This window comes from Heptranchias perlo, chromosome 10 (genome assembly GCF_035084215.1).
Source record: "Heptranchias perlo isolate sHepPer1 chromosome 10, sHepPer1.hap1, whole genome shotgun sequence".
Classification (NCBI taxonomy): domain Eukaryota; kingdom Metazoa; phylum Chordata; class Chondrichthyes; order Hexanchiformes; family Hexanchidae; genus Heptranchias; species Heptranchias perlo.
The window spans coordinates 71,469,036-71,489,975 of NC_090334.1; the positions used below are offsets into that span (position 1 = coordinate 71,469,036).

At 43.8% G+C, this 20,940-nt stretch overlaps 1 protein-coding gene across 1 annotated transcript in view; it reads left to right on the forward strand.

Annotated features, from left to right (window-relative positions):
• The window catches only part of LOC137326682 (latent-transforming growth factor beta-binding protein 2-like), a 607,725-nt gene that overhangs the window by 61,584 nt on the left and 525,201 nt on the right, over positions 1-20,940 (forward strand). Inside the window, exon 3 of the mRNA XM_067992000.1 lies at positions 12,796-13,075. Coding sequence (XP_067848101.1) covers positions 12,796-13,075 — 280 coding nt within the window. The remainder of the gene's footprint in view (positions 1-12,795; positions 13,076-20,940) is intronic.

Here is a 20,940-nt window from a genome sequence, read left to right on the forward strand (position 1 = left end):
TTGAGCCAGGTCTCTGTTATTGCCACTATATCATAGTCCCATGTGGCGACTTGAGCCTGCAGCTCACCCATCTAATTTACCATGCTACGTGCATTTTCTCACATGCCCTCCAATCTCATCTTAGACTGCCTCGCATTTTCCCCCTGTCTGATCCTTCCTAATTCTGAACTAAAAATTATTCATCTGAACACCATTGAGCTAATATTTATATTAATGAAAGCTTTTCTATTGTTATATATTCTATAAAAAAGTGAGTTTTCTTTTCAATTCTATTTTTTAACTGTTGTTATGGATTTGAAGATGCTACTTGACACAAGACTTAAAGATATATGAATTTAAAACCTGAAGAAATACTGGGATTGTTTCTTGGAATGTGGAGTACTGCTGGGTTCTTTTTGTAATGAATACAGGAAAATGCATTACCTTTTTGCATATATTACACTTAAATATGTGTATATATAAATTATTTGCCAAAAATTTATGATGATCCTACTGATCATGTGTTACTTACAGACAGCTAATAAAGTTTAAAAACCAAGTTGCGACCATGATAATAGCTTTGCACGGTGCAACAAATATACTTTGCAAGCTTGTACTCCTGGGACTATTTACTGAACTGTAATTGAACTTGAGCTTTCTGCATTCTGTACCTCCTTGGGGTGCGAGCCTGACCTAAAATTGACCCTCTACTTTACGAAAAAGACAGTTTGAGAATGATTGTATCCTGTAACTGAACTGGAATAAACGTGTTCTAAAAAAGCTAATAAAGAGATTTAACCAGCACACAAAGTGATACTTGGCAACTAGAGATGTTTGGAGCGGTTACTTTTATAATGTTAGAATCCTGTTATATGCAAACAAAACACAACTGGAGTTTCCTCTGCATTCGCACTCAGAGGGATGTGTAATCTGGGCGCAAACAAATTACTTGGCTTAATTTTGTGCGTAAGTAAGCTACGCGCATAACGACAATGCACTCGAGTATCCTCGATCTTTTACGTCTGTCCATCAAAGCCTTGATAAAGAAAAGGAAAATAGAATATGAGAGTAAACAAGCGAGAAACATAAAAACAGACTGTAAAAGCTTCTATAGGGATGTAAAAAGGAAAAGACTGGCTAAGACAAATGTGGGTCCCTTACAGAGACAGGAGAATTTATAACGGGGAATGAGGAAATGGCAGAGAAATTAAACAAATACTTTGTGTATGTCTTTATGGAAGAAGACACAAAAAACCTCCCAGAAATACTAGAGAACCAAGGGTCTGGCGAGAATGAGGAATTGAAAGAAATTAGTATTAGTAAAAAAAAAGTACTAGAAAAATTAATGGGACTGAAAGTCGATAAATCCCAAGGACCTGATGATCTACATCCCAGGGTTTTGAAAGAGGTGGTTATCGAGATAATGGATGCATTGGTTGTCACCTTCCAAAATTCCATAGATTCTGGAATGGTTCCTGCAGATTGGAGGGTAGCAACGATAACCCCACTATTTAAGAAAGGAGGGAGAGAGAAAACAAGAAACTACAGACCTGTTATCCTGACATCAGTAGTAGGGAAAATGTTAGAATCTATTATAAAGGATGTGATAATAGGACACTTGGAAAATAATAATAGGATTTGGCAGAGTCAACATGGATTTATGAAAGGGAAATTATGTTTGACAAACCTATTGCAGTTCTTTGAGGATGTAACTAGTAGAATAGATAAGGGGGAACCGATGGATGTGGTGTATTTGGATTTTCAGAAGGCTTTCGATAAGGTCCCACACAGGAGGTTGGTGAACAAAGTGAGAGCAAGTGGAATTGGGGGTAATATATTGGCATGGATTGAGAATTGGTTAACAGACAGTAAACATAGAGTAGGAATGAATGGGTCTTTTTCAGGCTGTCAGACTGTGACTAGTGGGGTACCGCAGGGATCGGTGCTTGGGCTCCAGCTATTCACAATCTATATCAATGATTTGGATGAGGGGACCAAATGTAATATTTCCAAGTTTGCTGAAGACACAAAACTAGATGGGAATGTGAGTTGTGTTGAGGATGCAGAGGCGTCAAGGGACTATGGACAGGCTAAGTGAGTGCGCAAGAACATGGCAGATGGAATATAATGTGGAAAAATGTGAAGTTATCCACTTTGGTAGGAAAAACAGAAATGCAGAGGATATTGTAAAGGTGAGAAATTGGGAAATGTTGATGTTCAAAGGGACCTGGGTATCCTTGTACATGAGTCACTGAAAGCTAACATGCAGGTGCAGCAAGCAATTTGGAAGGCAAATGGTATGTTGGCCTTTATTTCAAGATGATTTGAGTACAGGAGTAAAGATGTCTTTCTGCAATTATATAGGGCCTTGGTGAGACTGCACCTGGAATATTATGTACAATTTTGGTCTCCTTACCTAAGAAAGGATATACTTGCCATAGAGGGGGGTGCAACAAAGGTTCACCAGACTGATTCTTGGGATGGCGGGATTGTCGTATGAGGAGAGATTTTAAAAAAAATTTTTTTTATTCGTTCACGGGATGTGGGCGTCGCTGGCAAGGCCGGCATTTATTGCCCATCCCTAATTGCCCTCGAGAAGGTGGTGGTGAGCCGCCTTCTTGAACCGCTGCAGTCCGTGTGGTGACGGTTCTCCCACAGTGCTGTTAGGAAGGGAGTTCCAGGATTTTGATCCAGCGACAATGAAGGAACGGCGATATATTTCCAAGTCGGGATGGTGTGTGACTTGGAGGGGAACGTGCAGGTGGTGTTGTTCCCATGCGCCTGCTGCCCTTGTCCTTCTAGGTGGTAGAGGTCGCGGGTTTGGGAGGTGCTGTCGAAGAAGCCTTGGCGAGTTGCTGCAGTGCTGCAGTAGACTAGGCCTGTATTCTCTAGAGTTTAGAAGAATGAGAGGTGATCTTATTGAAACATACAAAATTCTTACAGGGCTCGACAAGGTAGTTGCAGGGAGGATGTTTCTTCTGGCTGGGGAGTCTAGAACCAGGGGTCGCAGTCTCAGAATGAGGGGTAGGCCATTTAGGACTGAGATGAGGAGAAATTTCTTCATCCAGAGGGTGGTGAATCTTTGGAATTCTTTACCCTAGAGGGCCATGGAGGTTCAGTCATTGAGTACATTCAAAACAGATCAATTGATTTCTAGATATTAAAGGCATCAAGGGATATAGGGATAGTGCAGGAAAATGGTGTTGAGGTAGAAGATCAATCATGATCTTGTTGAATGGTGGAGCAGGCTCGAGGGGCAGGATGGCCTACTCCTGCTTCTATTTCTTATGTTCATCTGAATGAATCTCCACCCACAAAACTGATCACGCCCCCAGATCTCAAATGCGAATATCCTCCAATAGCACATGTTTGGGGGGTCTCTTAACGTTGAAACCCGATTTTCAGGCATACTGGCACTTGTCACCTGAAGCAAGCGCAGATCAGCTGACCAGGAGAGAATGGAAGCCACTAATAATCTTTTGCTGCTGCAGAAAGCCATTATATGGGTGATCATTGAAATAAAAAAGATGGCACATTTTATGGCTCCATGTTATATCGTAGGAGGAGGAAGAAGAGGAGGGAGAGAACCAGAGAAAGAGAGCGCAAAGAGTGAAGCACCACAGGAGGAGACTACACCCCATTTTTAGGCACCTGGCCCAGAGAGTATACAGACATCCCAGGAGATGTCTGAGGAGCTGACTGTGCGCCATTTACGTTTCGCAAAGAATGTCATCAGCTGACTGTGTGACATTCTTCGAGATAACTTGAAGTCTCAGTCCACATGCTGCAGAGCCCTAACAGTGGAAATGAAGGTGCCCATGGTCCTCAACTTTTACAGGTCTGGATCCTTCCAGGCATCCATGGGGTGACCTGTGCCACTCAAGTCAAGGGGCAGTGAGGGACAGCCCCCCCCCCCTTGTGCTGCCTACCAGTTACAGTGAGGCCGGAAAGCTGGAGGAGGTCTGATGAACCCGTGGGCCTGTGATTCTTTGATTTTCATGGTTATTTTCTCCTAGAACAGGGATGCTGTTGTCTGCATCCCAGGATGGAGATTCTGAGCTGTCTCGTGTAGCTTGCCATGTGCAGCCGGCAACATGTCTGCTGTTGTAAGGCTGGAGCCCAGGGTGGTGTTACTGCCCATAGAGGTGGAAGCAATCAGCCACTTGGCCTCAGCTAGCAATGGAAGCTATACGATCTGGCAAGGCATCAACAAGAGCCTGAAAGCCATGACTTATTATGCCATCCAGTCTGTCGCCTAAAGCCTGAAGAGCTGAAATCTAAGCCTCCATCAAGGTGGGGGCCCTGACTGCTGTATCATCGTTCCCTGACGGGGGCCCTGCTGGATATCACAACGCAGCAGTCAACTGCTAGATTGATCATTGCAGCTGCAGCATTGTTTGTGCGATACTTTTGCCATATCCACAAGGTTCTCCATGATGCTGTTGATGGAACCCAGGGTCTTCATGCCCCTTTGATGCTCCACCAGCAGGCATCTATTCAAGCCTGCAACCATTAAGTCAGACTCCGCTGACTCACCAGTTTGTGTCTACATGCTGGCCGGCCTCTCCGGAGAGGTAGCTGCATCCTTCTCAGAGTCTCCCCCTGCCTCATCAGCAAAGTTGAATGCCCTCTCTCTTCCTGGCCTTCTCTTGTGAATCGATCATATGTGAGAGGGGAGATGTTTGAGGCAGTTTAGACTCAGTAATTTCAGTGAATTAATTTTAAAAAAATCTACAGGACAGAGAGCTGTGTGCTGCTTACCTTGCACTGCCCAGCCTCACTTTGAAGAAAAACGTTTTTTTCTTTGACTTTTATAGTCCTCCATCCTAGCACCTTGAGGCCCCATTGGTTTTATTCCAATTACGTTTCAACCCCGCTGGACTATTGCGTGGATTCACACCTATTTTTGCATTCCGGCGTATTCAAATTAGATTGAATCATAGAAAGAATCATAGAAAATTTACGGCACAGTAGGAGGCCATTCAGCCCATCACGTCCGCGCCGGCCGAAAATGAACCACGCAGCCTAATCCCACCTTCCAGCACTTGGTCCGGAGCCTTTTAGGTCACGGCATTTCAGGTGCACGTCCAGGTACTTTTTAAATGAGTTGAGGGTTTCTGCCTCTACCACCCTTTCAGGCAGTGAGTTCCAGACCTCTACCACCCTATGGGTGAAAACATTTTCCTCAGCTCTCCTCTAATCCTTCTACCAATCACTTTAAATCTATGCCCCCTGGTTATTGACCTTTCTGCTAAGGGAAACAGGTCCTTCCTATCCACTCTATCTAGGCCCCTCATAATTTTGTACACCTCAATTAAATTTTGTACACCTCAATTAAAACCCCTCAGCCTCCTCTTCCAAAGAGAACAATTCCACCCTATCCAATCTTTCCTCATAGCTAAAATTCTCCAGTCTTGGCAACATCCTCGTAAATCTCCTCAGTATCCTCTCTAGTGCAATTACATCCTTCCTGTTATGTGGTGACCAGAACTGTACACAGTACTCAAGCTGTGGCCTAACCAGTGTTTTATACAATTCCAGGATACATTGGCGTAAGTTGACATCGGCAAAACAGGCGCAGCATCGGGTGAAGTTTTGTGTCTAAAGCTCTGGGTTGCGGCTACGGAGGAAACTCCAGGCCCATGTACTTTTTAAAATCTATAGCACAACATATTTAACTTGTTGGATGTTTCCAGTAATCTGTTTTGAGCGTTACGTACATTTAACTTGAGCACTGTTTTGGGGGAGGGCTCGATATCCAAAGTTCAAATTCACAACACTCTTTTTGGATCTCTGCAATCTGATTTGAATTTTTTTAGCAGAGCAGTCAATTCGGTAGTGTATCATCCGATATTATTTATTACAACATTGGCCACTGCATTGGTTGGATTGTGGTGTCCAGATTGTTCTGAACTGAACTAATTCAGAATTTGCCTACTTTGGATCTGAGCGAAACTTTAGAACTGAGCTCCAGTACATGCAGCTGCTGTACCATTTAATGTCATACTGTAATGTATAGTTCGAATGCAGTAATGAGAAAGGTAATGTGTTTTCCAAACTTTCTGCCAGTTTACAATTGACATGTCTGTTTATCACACAAAACAGATTTGTGTGTATTTAAGGCAACAGTTTTATTAAATTCCTTCTTGGTTTTGTTCCAGTGGGATTGGACTTGATGTGTGATGTATCTCTTACAGTTTAAAGCTCTCTGTACAAACAGCTTTGCTTTGTAACTAAAGGGAAATGTTGTTTATGTATTATTATTTGAAACATTCTTAGAAACTTTGATCTTGTTCTGTTTTGTTATGTATATATGTGGCTGTCGAAACGAGGACAATGTTGTATTTATCGTGTGTGTGGTCCAGAAGCTGATGGGCTAGCAATTATGGGGTAACACATTAACTAAAACTGATTTGCTGTGATATTCCCATGGATGCAGTGCTAAGTATGATGGATATCAAAAGTAGAGCATGGCATACAGTTGCATATTGATCTTGTGTGTGGTCCAAGAAATTCATGGGCAGTATCTTACCTAGGACTATTTCTGAACAATTTTGCTCTGAGAATCTTGTGGGTGTAGCACATGATATCAACAATTGCTATCCACTGAATAGTTCGGTAAAGTGCAAATTTCAATCTCTACTAACAATTGAATGTACTAATCAAATTAGCATAATGGTCAGTCTTAGTCATAGGTACTGTCCTGTGCAAAACATTTGGTGAGCAGGTCTGAGGTGCACTGCACTGCATGATGCAGTCAACCTGATGCTGCTAATGGCTTGTCCTTGTCCTGACAAATGAGTTATATGATGGAATTGGAAATAAAAAGACACACAGCACCTGACAGCACAGTACAGTCTGTGTTTTCAGATATAATTATGAGTTGAGCAATGAAGTGTCTGAAACACATCAGTTTAACATAACACATGGGCAGCTGTAGAAATTCCTATACTCCTTTACAGTGAGCTGGCAAGACTTCTGGACGTGCACAATATATATGGCAACAAATGTATTGAGGTTAATTTTTTTAAATTATTCGTTCATGGGATGTGGACGTCGCTGTCAAGGCCAGCATTTATTACCCATCCCGAATTGCCCTTGAGAAGGTGGTGGTGAGCCGCCTTGAACCGCTGCAGTCTGTGTGGTGAAGGTTCTTCCACCGTGCTGTTAGGAAGGGAGTTCCAGGATTTTGACCCAGCGACGATGAAGGAATGACGATATATTTCCAAGTCGGGATGGTGTGTGACTTGGAGGGGAACGTGCAGGTGGTGGTGTTCCCATGTGCCTGCTGCTCTTGTCCTTCTAGGTGGTAGAGGTCGTGGGTTTGGGAGGTGCTGTTGAAGAAGCCTTGGCGAGTTGCTGCAGTGCATCCTGTGGATGGTACACACTGCAGCCACTGTACGCCGGTGGTGAAGGGAGTGAATGTTTAGGGTGGTGGATGGGGTGCCAATCAAGCGGGCTGCTTTGTCTTGGATGGTGTCGAGCTTCTTGAGTGTTGTTGGAGCTGCACTCATCCAGGCAAGTGGAGAGTATTCCATCACACTCCTGACTTGTGCCTTGTGGATGGTGGAAAGGCTTTGGGGAGTCAGGAGGTGAGTCACTCGCCGCAGAATACCCAGCCCCTGACCCGCTCTTGTAGCCACAGTATTTATGTGGCTGCTCCAGTTAAGTTTCTGGCCAATGGTGTCCCCCAGGATGTTGATGGAGGGGGATTCGGCGATGGTAATGCCGTTGACTGTCAAGCGGAGGAGTTAGATTCTCTTTTGTTGGAGATGGTCATTGCCTGGCACTTATGTGGCGTGAATGTTACTTGCCACTTATGAGCCCAGGCTTGGATGTTGTCCAGGTCTTGCTGCATGCGGGCACAGACTGCTTCATTATCTGAGGGGTTGTGAATGGAACTGAACACTGTGCAATAATCAGCGAACATCCCCATTTCTGACCTTATGATGGAGGGAAGGTCATTGATGAAGCAGCTGAAGATGGTTGGGCCTCGGACACTGCCCTGAGGAACTCCTGCAGCAATATCCTGGGGCTGAGATGATTGGCCTCCAGTAACCACTACCATCTTCCTTTGTGCTAAGTATGACTCAAGCCACTGGAGAGATTTCCCCCTGATTCCCATTGACTTCAATTTTACTAGGACTCCTTGGTGCTACACTCGGTCAAATGCTGCCTTGATGTCAAGGGCAGTCACTCTCACCTCAGTTCTGGAATTCAGCTCTTTTGTCCATGTTTGGACCAAGACTGTAATGAGGCCTGGAGCTGAGTGCTCCAGATTTAGATAATATAAATAGATTTCTCATTACACAAGAAAGGTGTCTAAGCTGCCTACCCTCTTGTTATCACTTGACCTTTGCACCCTGAGTGAGTCGATCGTGGTACTTCTGCCTTCCTCACCCCCAGCTGTATCGAAGTCAGAGTCATACTCCCCCATCAAACACTCCAGCAAATCCTGCTTAACCTTTTCCTTTTGAGCATTGTTACAATTTGAAAACCAACCATTTCTACATTTTTTGCAATATTTAATATTTGCTCAAGCAACATAATTGGAAAAACAAAACATTAGCTTACAAAAGTATTGGTATCTTCGGAATTCAAACTTAAATTCGGGAATTTACTTGCGCTTGAATTTTTAATATTTTCTTCCCTTTTCCCTCAAGTCTTTCTGTGCTGTGTAACTTTCCCATATGAAAGAGATGTTGGAATACTGTTCCCAAACCAATAGCAATACAGCTTTATAAGGTAGTAGTGCACAACAGCAAACCTAGATTGATTAGCCAGTTTTCTTTCCTTGACCTCCACTTAGTGTCCCTATTTAATATCTTCAAATATCGCCATACTCACTATTTGGGGAGCCATGACCATAACCAACCATTCACTGAGTTTCAACAGTGTTGCTTCCATCAGTACGTGGTGCATTTTTACAATACTGTACAGAGAATTTTAGTGCTGTCTACTGGAAGACAGATGGCTCGCTGCTTCTGGGAGAGGCTGGTAGGTTTGGCTATAAGTGTAGTTAAAAAATTGAAATTGGGCATTTTTTCAGAAGGCCAATTTCACTGGGACTAATTTTTTTTTTGATTGTCCCCAGCTAGTAACCCATACTGTAGGCTCTTTTTACTGCTCCAATGTAATGAACTCTGGCACCTTGGTGGAACCCAGCACCATTGGTGAGTCCCCCACCATCAATATCTTGGGGGTCGCTATTGATCAGAAGCTTAACTGGATGAGACATATCAACACTGTGGTTACAAGAGCAGGGCAAAGGCAGAGTACTCTGACAAAGGTAACGTAGACCCTGGACTGATGCAGTAGTAAGTCCGGAATGTTTTTGTTTTCCTTTGTATTTTATAATGGATTTAAAAATTGGATCCATAAACATGCGTAGCATCAAATCGACTACGCGATGTGCTGTTCTTGCAGGAGTACGGGATCCCGCATCTCAGCAACTACCAGCAGTGGTTACGCATGTGGACCCACAGGCAATTGATCTGGTCGGGAGGCAACGATGATCGTTCCTCGGGCCTGGAGATTCCACTCCGAGGAGGTCAATTCACCATCACTGAGGTTAAGGAGGTGGTGGGGGGCCGTCTTCTTGTAGCAGATGTTCTGTACAAGAACGCCCTGCTCCGATTGATCAATGTGTTTGCCCCGCCCCTTAGGAGCGAGCAAATGGAAATCTTCCAGCACCTCCCAATACTGCTGGCGACCTCCAGACCGATTGTTCTTGCTGGAGACTTCAACTGCATCATCGATGCGGCTGGACGATCCAGCAGAGGCGGCGGTATACCGGACACCACGTCCAAACTCCTGATAGAGGCGGTGAAAGACGCAAAGCTTCGTGACATCTTCAGCAACCCTGCAGATGGAACGTCACGGAGACCTGGGTCCATCTGTTCCAGAATAGACTTCCTTCTTATGTCCCCAACGCTCAAGGTCAGATCCACTGACGTCCAGCCAGTGTTCTTCTCTGACCGCTGCCTCCTACTGGCCGACTGTCAGACGCAGGAGGACCAGAGGGTGTTTAGGGGGATATGGAAGCTGAACGTGAGACTGTTGACCCCGGAGAACATCGAGGAACTAGAGAAATTACACAGGCTAGAGAACTGTGAAACCACTCTTCGACTCCACGGTGCACTGGTGGGAAGTAATCAAGGTCAACATCAAGAGGTTCTTCATCCTCAAAGGTGTTCAGAAGGTGAGAGAGAGTAAGAGGCAAGTGTCACAACTCCAGAAAAGCATGCAGAATCTGCTCCAGCTGCAGTTGATGGGGGTAGATGTCAGGGAGGAACTTCAAAAGGTGAAGGGCCAGCAAGCCCTTCGCCTCTGAGGCCTCAAAGATCATCTTCCGGTCCAGAGACCTCTGTGATCAGCAGCCTGAAAGAGGAAGACTGCTTGCTGACATCGCCGCAGGCCGACATACTGAGGATCAGCAAATACTTCTATGCCGGGCTGTATGACGCAAAGCCCACAGACAGCACAGCCTCCCAGTCCTTCCTGTCCTCTATCACGGAGGTCTTAGTGGACAGCAAGCGGGAGAGCATGGATCGGCCACTGACATTGGACGAGCTGACAAAGGCCGTCCTGTCCTTCGAGAAGAGTAGAACTCCCTGAAGTGACGGCTTACCGGCCGAGTTGTACTCTGCTCTGTGGGACTGGATAGGCTCAGACCTACTGAAAGTGTACGGGGGTATGCTTGTGACAGGCAGCATGTCAGAGTCCATGAGGAAAGGCATCATTACCCTCGTCTACAAGCGGAAGGGGGAGAGGGAAGAAATCAAAAATTGGCGGCCCATTTCCTTGCTAAATGTCGACCACAAGATTCTGTCTAAGGCCATTGCCAACAGGCTCAAGTCTGCTCTGGAGCATGTGATCCACCTGGACCAGACCTGTACTTGCAGGAAGATCTCTGATAGCCTCGTGTTGCTCAGGGATACGTTTGCCAATGTGCAGGATGGAGGTGAACACTTGTCTCATCAGCCTGGACCAGGAGAAGATCTTTGACAGAATATCCCACATGTACATGATGGACATGCTCTCCAAAATGGGTTTTGGGGAGGCAATCCGCGAATGGATCCAACTGCTCTACGTGGACATCCATAGCGCAGTCCTAATCAACGGGTGGGAGTCAGAGTGCTTTTCGATCAGATCTAGAGTCAGGCAGGGCTGTCCTCTCTCCGTGGTCTTTGTATGTTGTATCGAGCTGTTTGCTGCGTCCTTCCTGATGGACGTGGGTATCGGGGGTGATGATCCCAGGCAGCGGAGGCTCTCAGGACAACGTCACTGTCTTCTGCTACGACCAGCAGTCGGTCCACACACTGATGGGCATCTGCGCCCGTTTCGAGCTGGCCTCGGGGGCCAGAATGAACTGAAATGGTTAAGATCTGGAATGCACTGCCCGAGGGGGTGGTGGAGGCGGATTCAATCATGGCCTTCAAAAGGGAACTGGATAAGTACTTGAAAGGAAAAAATTTGCAGGGCTACGGGGAAAGGGCGGGGAGGCGAGACTAGCTGGATTGCTCTTGCATGGAGTCGGCGTGGACTCGATGGGCTGAATGGCCTCCTTCCGTGCTGAAACCTTTCTATGATTCCATGAAATAAAAGCGAGGCCATATTATTTGGCAGACCTGATCCTTTGTTCTCTTCACTGTCATTTCCGACTATCTGAAGGTGCTGGGGATCTGGTTCGGGGGGCCCCTGGCCTGCACAAAGAACTGGGAGGAGCAGATCGTCCAGGCCAAACAGAAGCTTGGTATGTGGGAGGAAGACACTCCCTCTCCATAACAGTCAGGAATCTGGTGATAAGATGTGAGGTACTCGCAGTGTTGCTCTACGTGGCCAGGGTCTGGCCCATTCCCCACAACTCCACCGTCACAGTCAACTCCTGCTCCTATTTCTTATGTTCTTAACCAACCATTTGTTGGTTTAAAATCATAAAGAAGAAAGAACTTTCATTTATATAGCGGAACTCACAACCTCAGGATGTCCCAAAGCGTTTTACAGCCAGTGAAGTACTTTTGAAGTGTAGTCACCATTGCAATGTAGTAAATGCGGCAGCCAATTTGCGCACAGCAAGGATCCACAAACAGCAATGTGATAATGACCAGATTACCTGCTTTTTAGTAATTTTGGTTGAGGGGTAAATATTAGCCGGTACACCGGAGAAAACTCCCCTGCTCGTAGAATCATATAGCACAGAAGGAGGCCATTTGGTCCATTGTGCTTGTGCTTTCAAAATAGTGCCATGGAATCATTTGTGTCCACCTGAGAGGGCAGACATGGCCTCGATTTAACATCTCATCTGAAAGATAGCACCTCTGACAGTGCAGCACTCCCTCAGTACTGCACTGGAGTGTCCGCCTAGATTTTGTGCTCAATTCTCTGAAATGGGATGTGAACCCATAACCTTTTGACTCAGAGGCGGAAGTGCTACCCACTGAGTCACAGCTGGCACCTGTTATAAATACAAACTTCAGAAAGTGTATTGATCTGAGAAACAGATTTGAGGTTTTTTTTTAAAAAATGATTTTGAAAGAAAACAGAAATCCTCTGATTATCACTTGTGTTTTGGCAAAAAAAATTGTAAATATTCTAATTACTAATAGCTGTCAGAGAGAGAGAGTTTTTCCTCTTAACGAGTTCTTTTTTCAAAATGAAAAGTTATTTGAATTTGAAAAGCTGTATTGTAGGTGGGAAGAGACTCATGTGGAGCATAAACACCAATATCGACCAGTTGGGCTGAATGGTTTTCTGTGCTGTACATTTTATGTAATTCTATGTACTGATTTCTTCTAATTTGATATTTCTCAACAGCCGTATGTGATCCACCATGCCAAAACAGAGGTTCATGTTCACGACCTCAGCTCTGTGTCTGCCGGTCAGGATTCCAGGGTTCCAGGTGTGAAGAAATTGTTCCAGAACAACCATACATTCCCCGTGCTTTTTCATCAAGATCTTTCTCCTCTCGGCCATTTGCCTTACACTCAAACACTATCCAGAGGTTTGAAAGCAATGCGAAAAACAACACAAAAAGTACAAATGTAACTTCAACTAGACATCAGGCTTCATCAGTAGGTCAAGGTCAGAGTTTTGTGTAAGTAACTGCTTGATTTATTCTTCTCAGTTGGTGATTTGCATATCAGGATAACAGTTTTTACATCATTATTCATTGTTTTATTATGATGCAGTATGTAGGTAATTAAGCAATATTGTGATCATGTCATTTTCACTGGGGATTTAGCCTTCTTTATCCAATTAAAAGTTGCCTGATAGAATATCTGTTTCCCAATATGATAAATACACAACTGACACTGAGCTCTGGCCATCACTCAATCATTTTGATCAAATTTGGGAGTTCAGTTAATTCCAGCCTTGACCACTAGGTGGAGGGCTCCAATGTGATGGAATACATCCGTTCCATTGAAGGGAAAACTTGGCAAGGCCATTTTCTCAACTATAGTTGCACTTCATAGCCTAGAAATTACTGTTGGCAATATTAGCCTGTTCAAATGACATTCCTTCGTCTGCTATTTAAAATAAACCAACTGATGCCTCCTTTAAAATAGTGGACAAAGAAAAGTCCTACAAATACATTAAGCATATGTCCACTAATATTGTAAACAGTAATTTCTAGACTCTTGACAGCTGCATGGTAGTGTGGGCTGCTACTATGTAGAATTACATAGAATCACATAGGCTGTCCAGCACAGAAACGGGCCATTCGGCCCAACAAGTCCATGCCGTATTTATGCTCTGCTCGAGCCTTCTTCATCTAACCCCATCAACATATCCTTCTATTCCTTTCTCCCTCATGTGTTTATCTAGCTTCCCCTTAAATGCATCTATGCTAGTCGTCTCCAGTACTCCTTGTGGGAGCGAGTTCCACTCTCTGGGTAAAGAAGTTTCTCCTGAATTCCTAAGATTATGATTTGGATTTATTAGTGACTATCTTATATTTATGGTCCCTAGTTCTGGTCTCCTCCGCAAGTGGAAACCCCTTCTGTACGTCTACCCTATCAAACCCTTTCATAATCTTAAAGACCTCCTATCAGGTCACCCCTCAGTCTTCTCTTTTCTAGAGAAAAGAGCCCCAGCTTGTTCAGCCTTTCCTGATAGGTATAAGCTCTCAGTTCTGGCACCATCCTTGTAAATCTTCTTTTGCTCCTTCTCCAGTACCTCTTTATCCTTTTTATAATATGGAGACCAGAACTGTTCGCTGTACTCCAAGTGTGGTCTAACCAAGGTTCGATACAAGTTTAACATAACTTCCCTGCTTTTCAATTCTATCCCTCTAGAAATGAATCTGTGCTTTGTTTGCTTTTTTATGGCCTTATTAACCTGCGTTACTACTTTGTGATTTGCCTTCTGCTCCTCTAACCCATTTAGACTCTTATTTCCCAAGGCGTATGTGGCCCCCTTATTCTTCCTACCAAAATGTATCACCTCACATTTACATTGAAACTCATGTGCTAATTACGCGCCTGTTCTGCAAGTTTATTAACGTCTTCCTGCATTTTGTCACAGTCCTCCTTGGTATTGATTATATCCCCCAATTTGGTGTCGTTTGCAAATTTTGAAATTGTACTTCCGATTTCCGAGTCCAAATTGTTTATGGAAATGATGAACAACAGTGGTCCCATTGCCATTATGTTACCTCTAATTTGTGCAGCTACTCCACCCCCCCTTCTTCCTCCCTATCCTTTCTGATTTTGTTATAACCTGCAAATATTTAGTTGCCAATCCTGTTCTTTATGTAGCCATGTTTCAGTTATTCCTACTATGTCTGGTTGCTCGCTACAGATTATTGCCTCCAGTTCCCTCATTTTATTTTGGACGCTGTGTACATCAGACTTTATAAATTGGAAGTAAAACGCCTCTTCCATATGGTAATATTATTACTTGATTTATCATTAAATGGTATAATTATTATCTAACTTAATAGTTTAATTCTACATATAATACAAGAAGTTTATAAGTGCTATGATTGGGGAGAAGGAACAGATGTAGAGTTATCATGGGCTTTACACATAAGAGCATATTATTCTCTATTGCTAATTTTAGTGAAAAAGTAGATGCAAGTATGAAGTGATAGGATTGTAACCTTTTTGCTTCTTCTTTATATTGTTTCATTTTATGCCCATCTTGACTAATCCATTGTTATCCTGGCCAGCCTCCCATCCTCAGCACTCGTTTAAACTTCAGCTTATCTAAATCTCTGCTCACCCATCACTCCTGTCATTGCCTCCTGGTCCCCTAGCACCTCAATTTAAATTTGTTATCCTTCTGTTCAAATCTCTTCTAGGCATTGCCCCTTCCTAACTTTGTAGCCTCCTCCAGCCCTACATCCCTCGCCCCAAAACACTCCATTCCTCTGACTCTGGCCTATTGTGCATCCTCCTATCGCTTTGCCTCACCATTGGTGGCTATGCCTTCAACCATCCAGGCTCCATGCATTGGAATTCTCTCCCTAAAAACCTTTTTGTGTCTCCACTTCCCTCTCCTCTTTAAAGACCCTCCTTAAAAACCATCTCTTACCAAGCTTTTGGTCACCCTCCTAATATCTCCTTCACTGTCTGATTATGCCTCTGTGAAGTGACTTGGGATGTTTTTCTATGTTAAAGCCACTATTTAAATGCAGGTTGTTATCATTCTAACCAGTTTTTAATCCAACTTGCTATCCTTCTCCTAATTCCATACTCCTTAATCTTTTCCCATAGACTCCTTTGTAGTACCTTGTTAAAACCTTTCTGAAAATCCATATATGCCACATCTAACCATATCTGTTACCTCCTCTTTTGTTTTTCCTCAAGTGTTCTGTTTAGTTTTTAATGGCCTTATTATACTTACTTTTCCCCAACCTTTCCCTTTATTTAATAGCCCCATTCTGTTTTTCCCTTTTTCTCTTTTCCCACTCGTATTCTTTAATTTTTAATAGTCCCATTCTTTTCTTTCGTTCCTGAATCCTTTATTTTATTTTTGATGACTTCTTTCTCCTCTGACTTCCTCGGGCACACTTTTTTTAATTGGCCCCATTCAGAATGTTTTTCTCTCCCCGTGCCCACCCTCTTCCATTCTGCTTCATAAAATTCTTAAGACTTCTGCCAAGCAAAAATCATTTTTTAAAAGACCATTTTCATTAAATATGTATTGCTTTAAAACAGCATATCTACTGTTTCCTGTGAGCAACAAAGTGTGTTGGGAAAAATTTGACAGGGAACATGTTACAGGAAGTGAGTGTGAAACTTATAGGTGTTAGTTGTAGCCATATGATTTATATCAATTAGTGTTAATTGTATTCAGGTGGTGTGTATCAACTGATGACCCTCTAGTATCCATTTATGAGAGCTTATCTAGGGGGTTGCATGGTGGGTAATGTGGATCTCTGTGAATAAAGGCTTGGAAGCAACTGAAGACCAGGCTGTAGTATTCTATCCTTCACCACCTGGCTATCTAATTTATTACTTGGTAGCAGAGAATGGTTGCCTAAAGGTGGAGGTTGGAAACTACGATTTTTTTTTTTGGCATTAAAAAAAACTTGAAAGCTTAGTGACCATTGTGGAAAATGGCAGAAAGCAAATTTAAATCGTCGAGGTACAATTTCCTTCCGATGTTTTAGGAGTTTGAACCGTATGACTAGTAGAAAAATTAGGTTGATATGTGGACACAGATTACTACTCTACCAAAGAGAAAACAAAGCATGACCTTGGTGTTGTCACTTCCTGAACGAAGTAAAATCAGAAGTAAGGTATTTTCTGAGATGGATGCAGAACTTTTGGATAATGATGAAGGTTTTACCTTTCTAATAGAATTTCTGGATCAAATCTAAAAGGAAGATGACCTGTTAAGTGCTTATGTGGCCTGGTCAGCATTTGATAGATTTCAGAAAACGGATGGTCATTCAGTGGAAGAGTACATCATGGACTTCAACAAATTGTACAAAAGGTTGACAAAGTTCAGGTTTGGAATCCCTGGATCGGTATTAGCGTTTAAATTACTAGATTGTGTTAAGGTATCTCGTATGGACAGGTAACTGGTCCTAACTGGGTCTGAAATTGAGTTTGAAAATGCCTGAGGACAAGAAAGCAGCTCCCAAGAAGGGCGCCAAGAAAATGACAGGGCTGATGGCCGGCGCGGACACGATGGGCCGAAGGGCCTCTATCCGTGCTGTATAACTCTATGACTCTATGACTCTAACTGGCGTCCAGTTCTCTGAAAAGGAGACTCTGTTGGATCAAATGTCTGCTGCTTTAAAAAAATTTCTGGGGAAACAGTCATTCCCTTCAGCCTTCGTGGAACAAATGACGTCTTCCACTGTGGCACAAAGAATCGAAGATTCGATGGTTACCAGGTTTCGAAATGTTCCAGATAATAAATGCAGGCGCCAGACTATGTTTCAAAATTTTCAAGAGACCGGACGCAGGCGTCAGTATGACGGAAGGATTAAAGGCAGCCAAATTGATGACGAAAGCAGGTACAACAAATCCAGTCATATCAACAGAAGACAAAATTGGGACAGTAATAACGGGCGAATGAATTCTAGGAATACCCAGGGAAAAAATCAGTCGATGCTTTAGATGTGACAGTAAATATCATTGAGGTGAATTGTCCAGACCGAAGACACAGGGTCTTTGAAATGACGCATGAAGTAAATAGTTCTGAGGAAGAGGATTAAGATAATTTTTTTTTCTTATTCGTTCATGGGATGTGGGCGTCGCTGGCAAGACCAGCATTTATTGCCCATCCCTAATTGCCCTTGAGAAAGTGGTGGTGAGCCACCTTCTTGAACCACTGCAGTCCATGTGGTGACGGTTCTCCCACAGTGCTGTTAGGTAGGGAGTTCCAGGATTTTGACCCAGCGACGATGAAGGAACGGCGATATATTTCCAAGTCGGGATGGTGTGTGACTTGGAGGGGAACGTGCAGATGGTGTTGTTCCCATGTGCCTGCTGCCCTTGACCTTCTAGGTGGTAGAGATCATGGGTTTGGGAGGTGCTGTCGAAGAAGCCTTGGTGAGTTGCTGCGGTGCATCCTGTGGATGGTACACACTGCAGCCAAGGTGCGCCAGTGGTGAAGGGAGTGAATGTTTAGGGTGGTGGATGGGGTGCCAATCAAGCATGCTGCTTTGTCCTGGATGGTGTCAAGCTTCTTGAGTGTTGTTGGAGCGGCACTCATCCAGCAGGTGGAGAGTATTCCATCACACTCCTGACTTGTGCCTTGTAGATGGTGGAAAGGCCTTGGGGAGTCAGGAGGTGAGTCACTCGCCACAGAATACCCAGCCTCTGACCTGTTCTTGCAGCCACAGTATTTATATGGCTGGTCCAGTTAAATTTCTGGTCATTGGTGAACCCTAGGATGTTGATGGTGGGGGAATTGGCGATGGTAATGCTGTTGAATGTCAAGGGGAGGTTTTTAGACTCTCTCCTATTGGAGATGGTCATTGCCTGGCACTTGTGTGGCGCGAATGTTACTTGCCACTTATGAGCCCAAGCCTGGATGTTGTCCAGGTGTTGCTGCATGTGGGCATGGACTGCTTCATTATCTGAGGGGTTTTGAATGGAACTGAACACTGTGCAATCATCAGCGAACATCTCCATTTTTGTCCTTATGATGGAGGGAAGGTCATTGGTGAAGCAGCTGAAGATGGTTGGGCCTCGGACACTGCCCTCAGGAACTCCTGCAGCATTGTCCTGGAGCTGAGATGATTGGCCTCCAACAACCACTACCATCTTCCTTTGTGCTAGATATGACTCCAGCCACTGGAGAGTTTTCCCCCTGATTCCCATTGACTTCAATTTTACTAGGGCTGCTTGGTGCCACGCTCTGTCAAGTGCTGCCTTGATGTCAAGGGCAGTCACTCTCACCTCACCTCTGGAATTCAGCTCTTTTATCCACGTTTGGACCAAGGCTGTAATGAGGTCTGGAGCCGAGTGGTCCTGACGGAACCCAAACTGAGCATCGGTGAGCAGGTTATTGGTGAGTAAGTGCCGCTTAATAGCACTGTCGACGACACCTTCCATCACTTTGCTGATGATTGAGAGTCGACTGATGGGGCGGTAATTGGCCGGATTGGATTTGTCCTTCTTTTTGTGGACAGGACATACCTGGGCAATTTTCCACATTGTTGGGTAGATGCCAGTGTTGTAGCTGTACTAGAACAGTTTGGCTGGAGGCGCGTCTAGTTCTGGAGCACAAGTCTTCAGCACTACAGCCGGGATGTTGTCGGGGCTCAAAGCCTTTGTTGTGCCTCAGATGTTCATGATTTTATTGGTGAGGTTCCTGAGGTACAAACTGAGGTAGATCAAGTGCTGGACAGTGATAATGTCAGTGATCAAGAAACACATGACAGAGGTATCATGTCCACAGAACAATTAACCAAAGTGGGTACACGGGTGACATGTGTTCCAGAGGGGACTAATGAATGGAGGGATGCAACAATTTTGGGACAGGCAAAGCTACTGGTAGGTTTAAATTTCGGTTGAATGTTCAGGATGATGGCCATGAAGGGAGGTCCCATGGACTGGCAGAATGGGGTAAAAGAGTGGAGAGTACGAAAGTGGAGTACAAGTAGTGATAGGGAGTTCAGAAGTGAATTTCACATCAGAAAACGATCACGAACTAGAGATGAAAGAGGGAGATAAAGCAGTCGTAGTCCCTACAGACATAGAAGTGGAAGTTGAAGACGTAGGTTGACTAGGTCAGACAATGAAACAAAGACCATGGAACAATCTCGTAACAGAAGCAGAAGTCCTCATGATCGTGATGTTTTGTTTGCTGCCAATAAACTTGAGGCTAAACGAATAAGAGAGGCAAAACAAAGGGAGTTAGATAGATGGAAACAAGTTGGAATTTATTCGGAGGTAGCAGATAAGGGCCAACCAGCTTTGTCGCATAGATGGGTTTGTACTGAAAAAGTCCTTGCAGATGGGACTTATAAGGCTAAATTGGTAGCTAGGGGTTTTGAAGAGAAACTGGGTGATACAGATGTTTGACTGGATTCTCCCACAGTTGGAAAGATAATCTTAAAAATCTGATGATTTCCAGCATCCGCAGTATTTTGCTTTTGAATCTTAAAAATCTTTTTGGTTCTTTTGGCAACATATTCATGGGAGAGTAAGTCAATTGACGTAAAAGCCGCACTTCTGCAGGATGATCCTTTTCAGAGGCAGCAGATGCGGAAGGAAAACTACGGAAACTAAACAAATGCGTCTATGGCTTAAATGATGCTTCCAGGGTATGATATTTTTCGGTGCGATCTGTTTTGCTGAAAATAGGTTGTGTTCAACTAAAATCAGATCCCGCAATGTTTTATTGGTACCATAACAGAAAACTTTCAGGCATCTTCCTGATTCATGCTGATGATTTCTTATGGGATGACACTGCAGAATTTGAAAAATTCGTCATTAATAAGATTAGAGTCGAATTTAAAATTGGGAGTCAGGCCTGTGGGGCTTTTAAATATATTGGTTTAGATATTATGCAGAGTGAGTCTGGTGTAACTTTAAATCAACAGTCCTATTTAGAGAATGTTACTCCCATCCCCGCTAATCATACTAGGTCATCACAGAAAGGTGATATTATATCTAAAGAAGAGACAGAGCAATTATGAAGCGTAATTGGTTGGGCACTCAAACTAGACCAGATGCTAGTTTTGATGTGTTGCAGTTTTGTACTTCAATCAAACACACCCCATAGTAGAGAATGTTTTAAGGGCAAATAAGACATTATGGGTGAGAATGGGAAATGTTGTCCTTTAGCTTAGGAAGCCGAGAAAATAAAAAAGGTTGATAAAGGTACTCTGACTGCTGAAACACTGGCTCTTGTAGACACAGTGGATATGGGATTCTGTTTGGTAAATATTTTGAGTGACATCCTGTACAATGGGAGTACTGAAGATAGTATACCCATTGAATGTTATGTAGACAATCGTTCATTGTGGGATAATGTACACTACGAAAAATG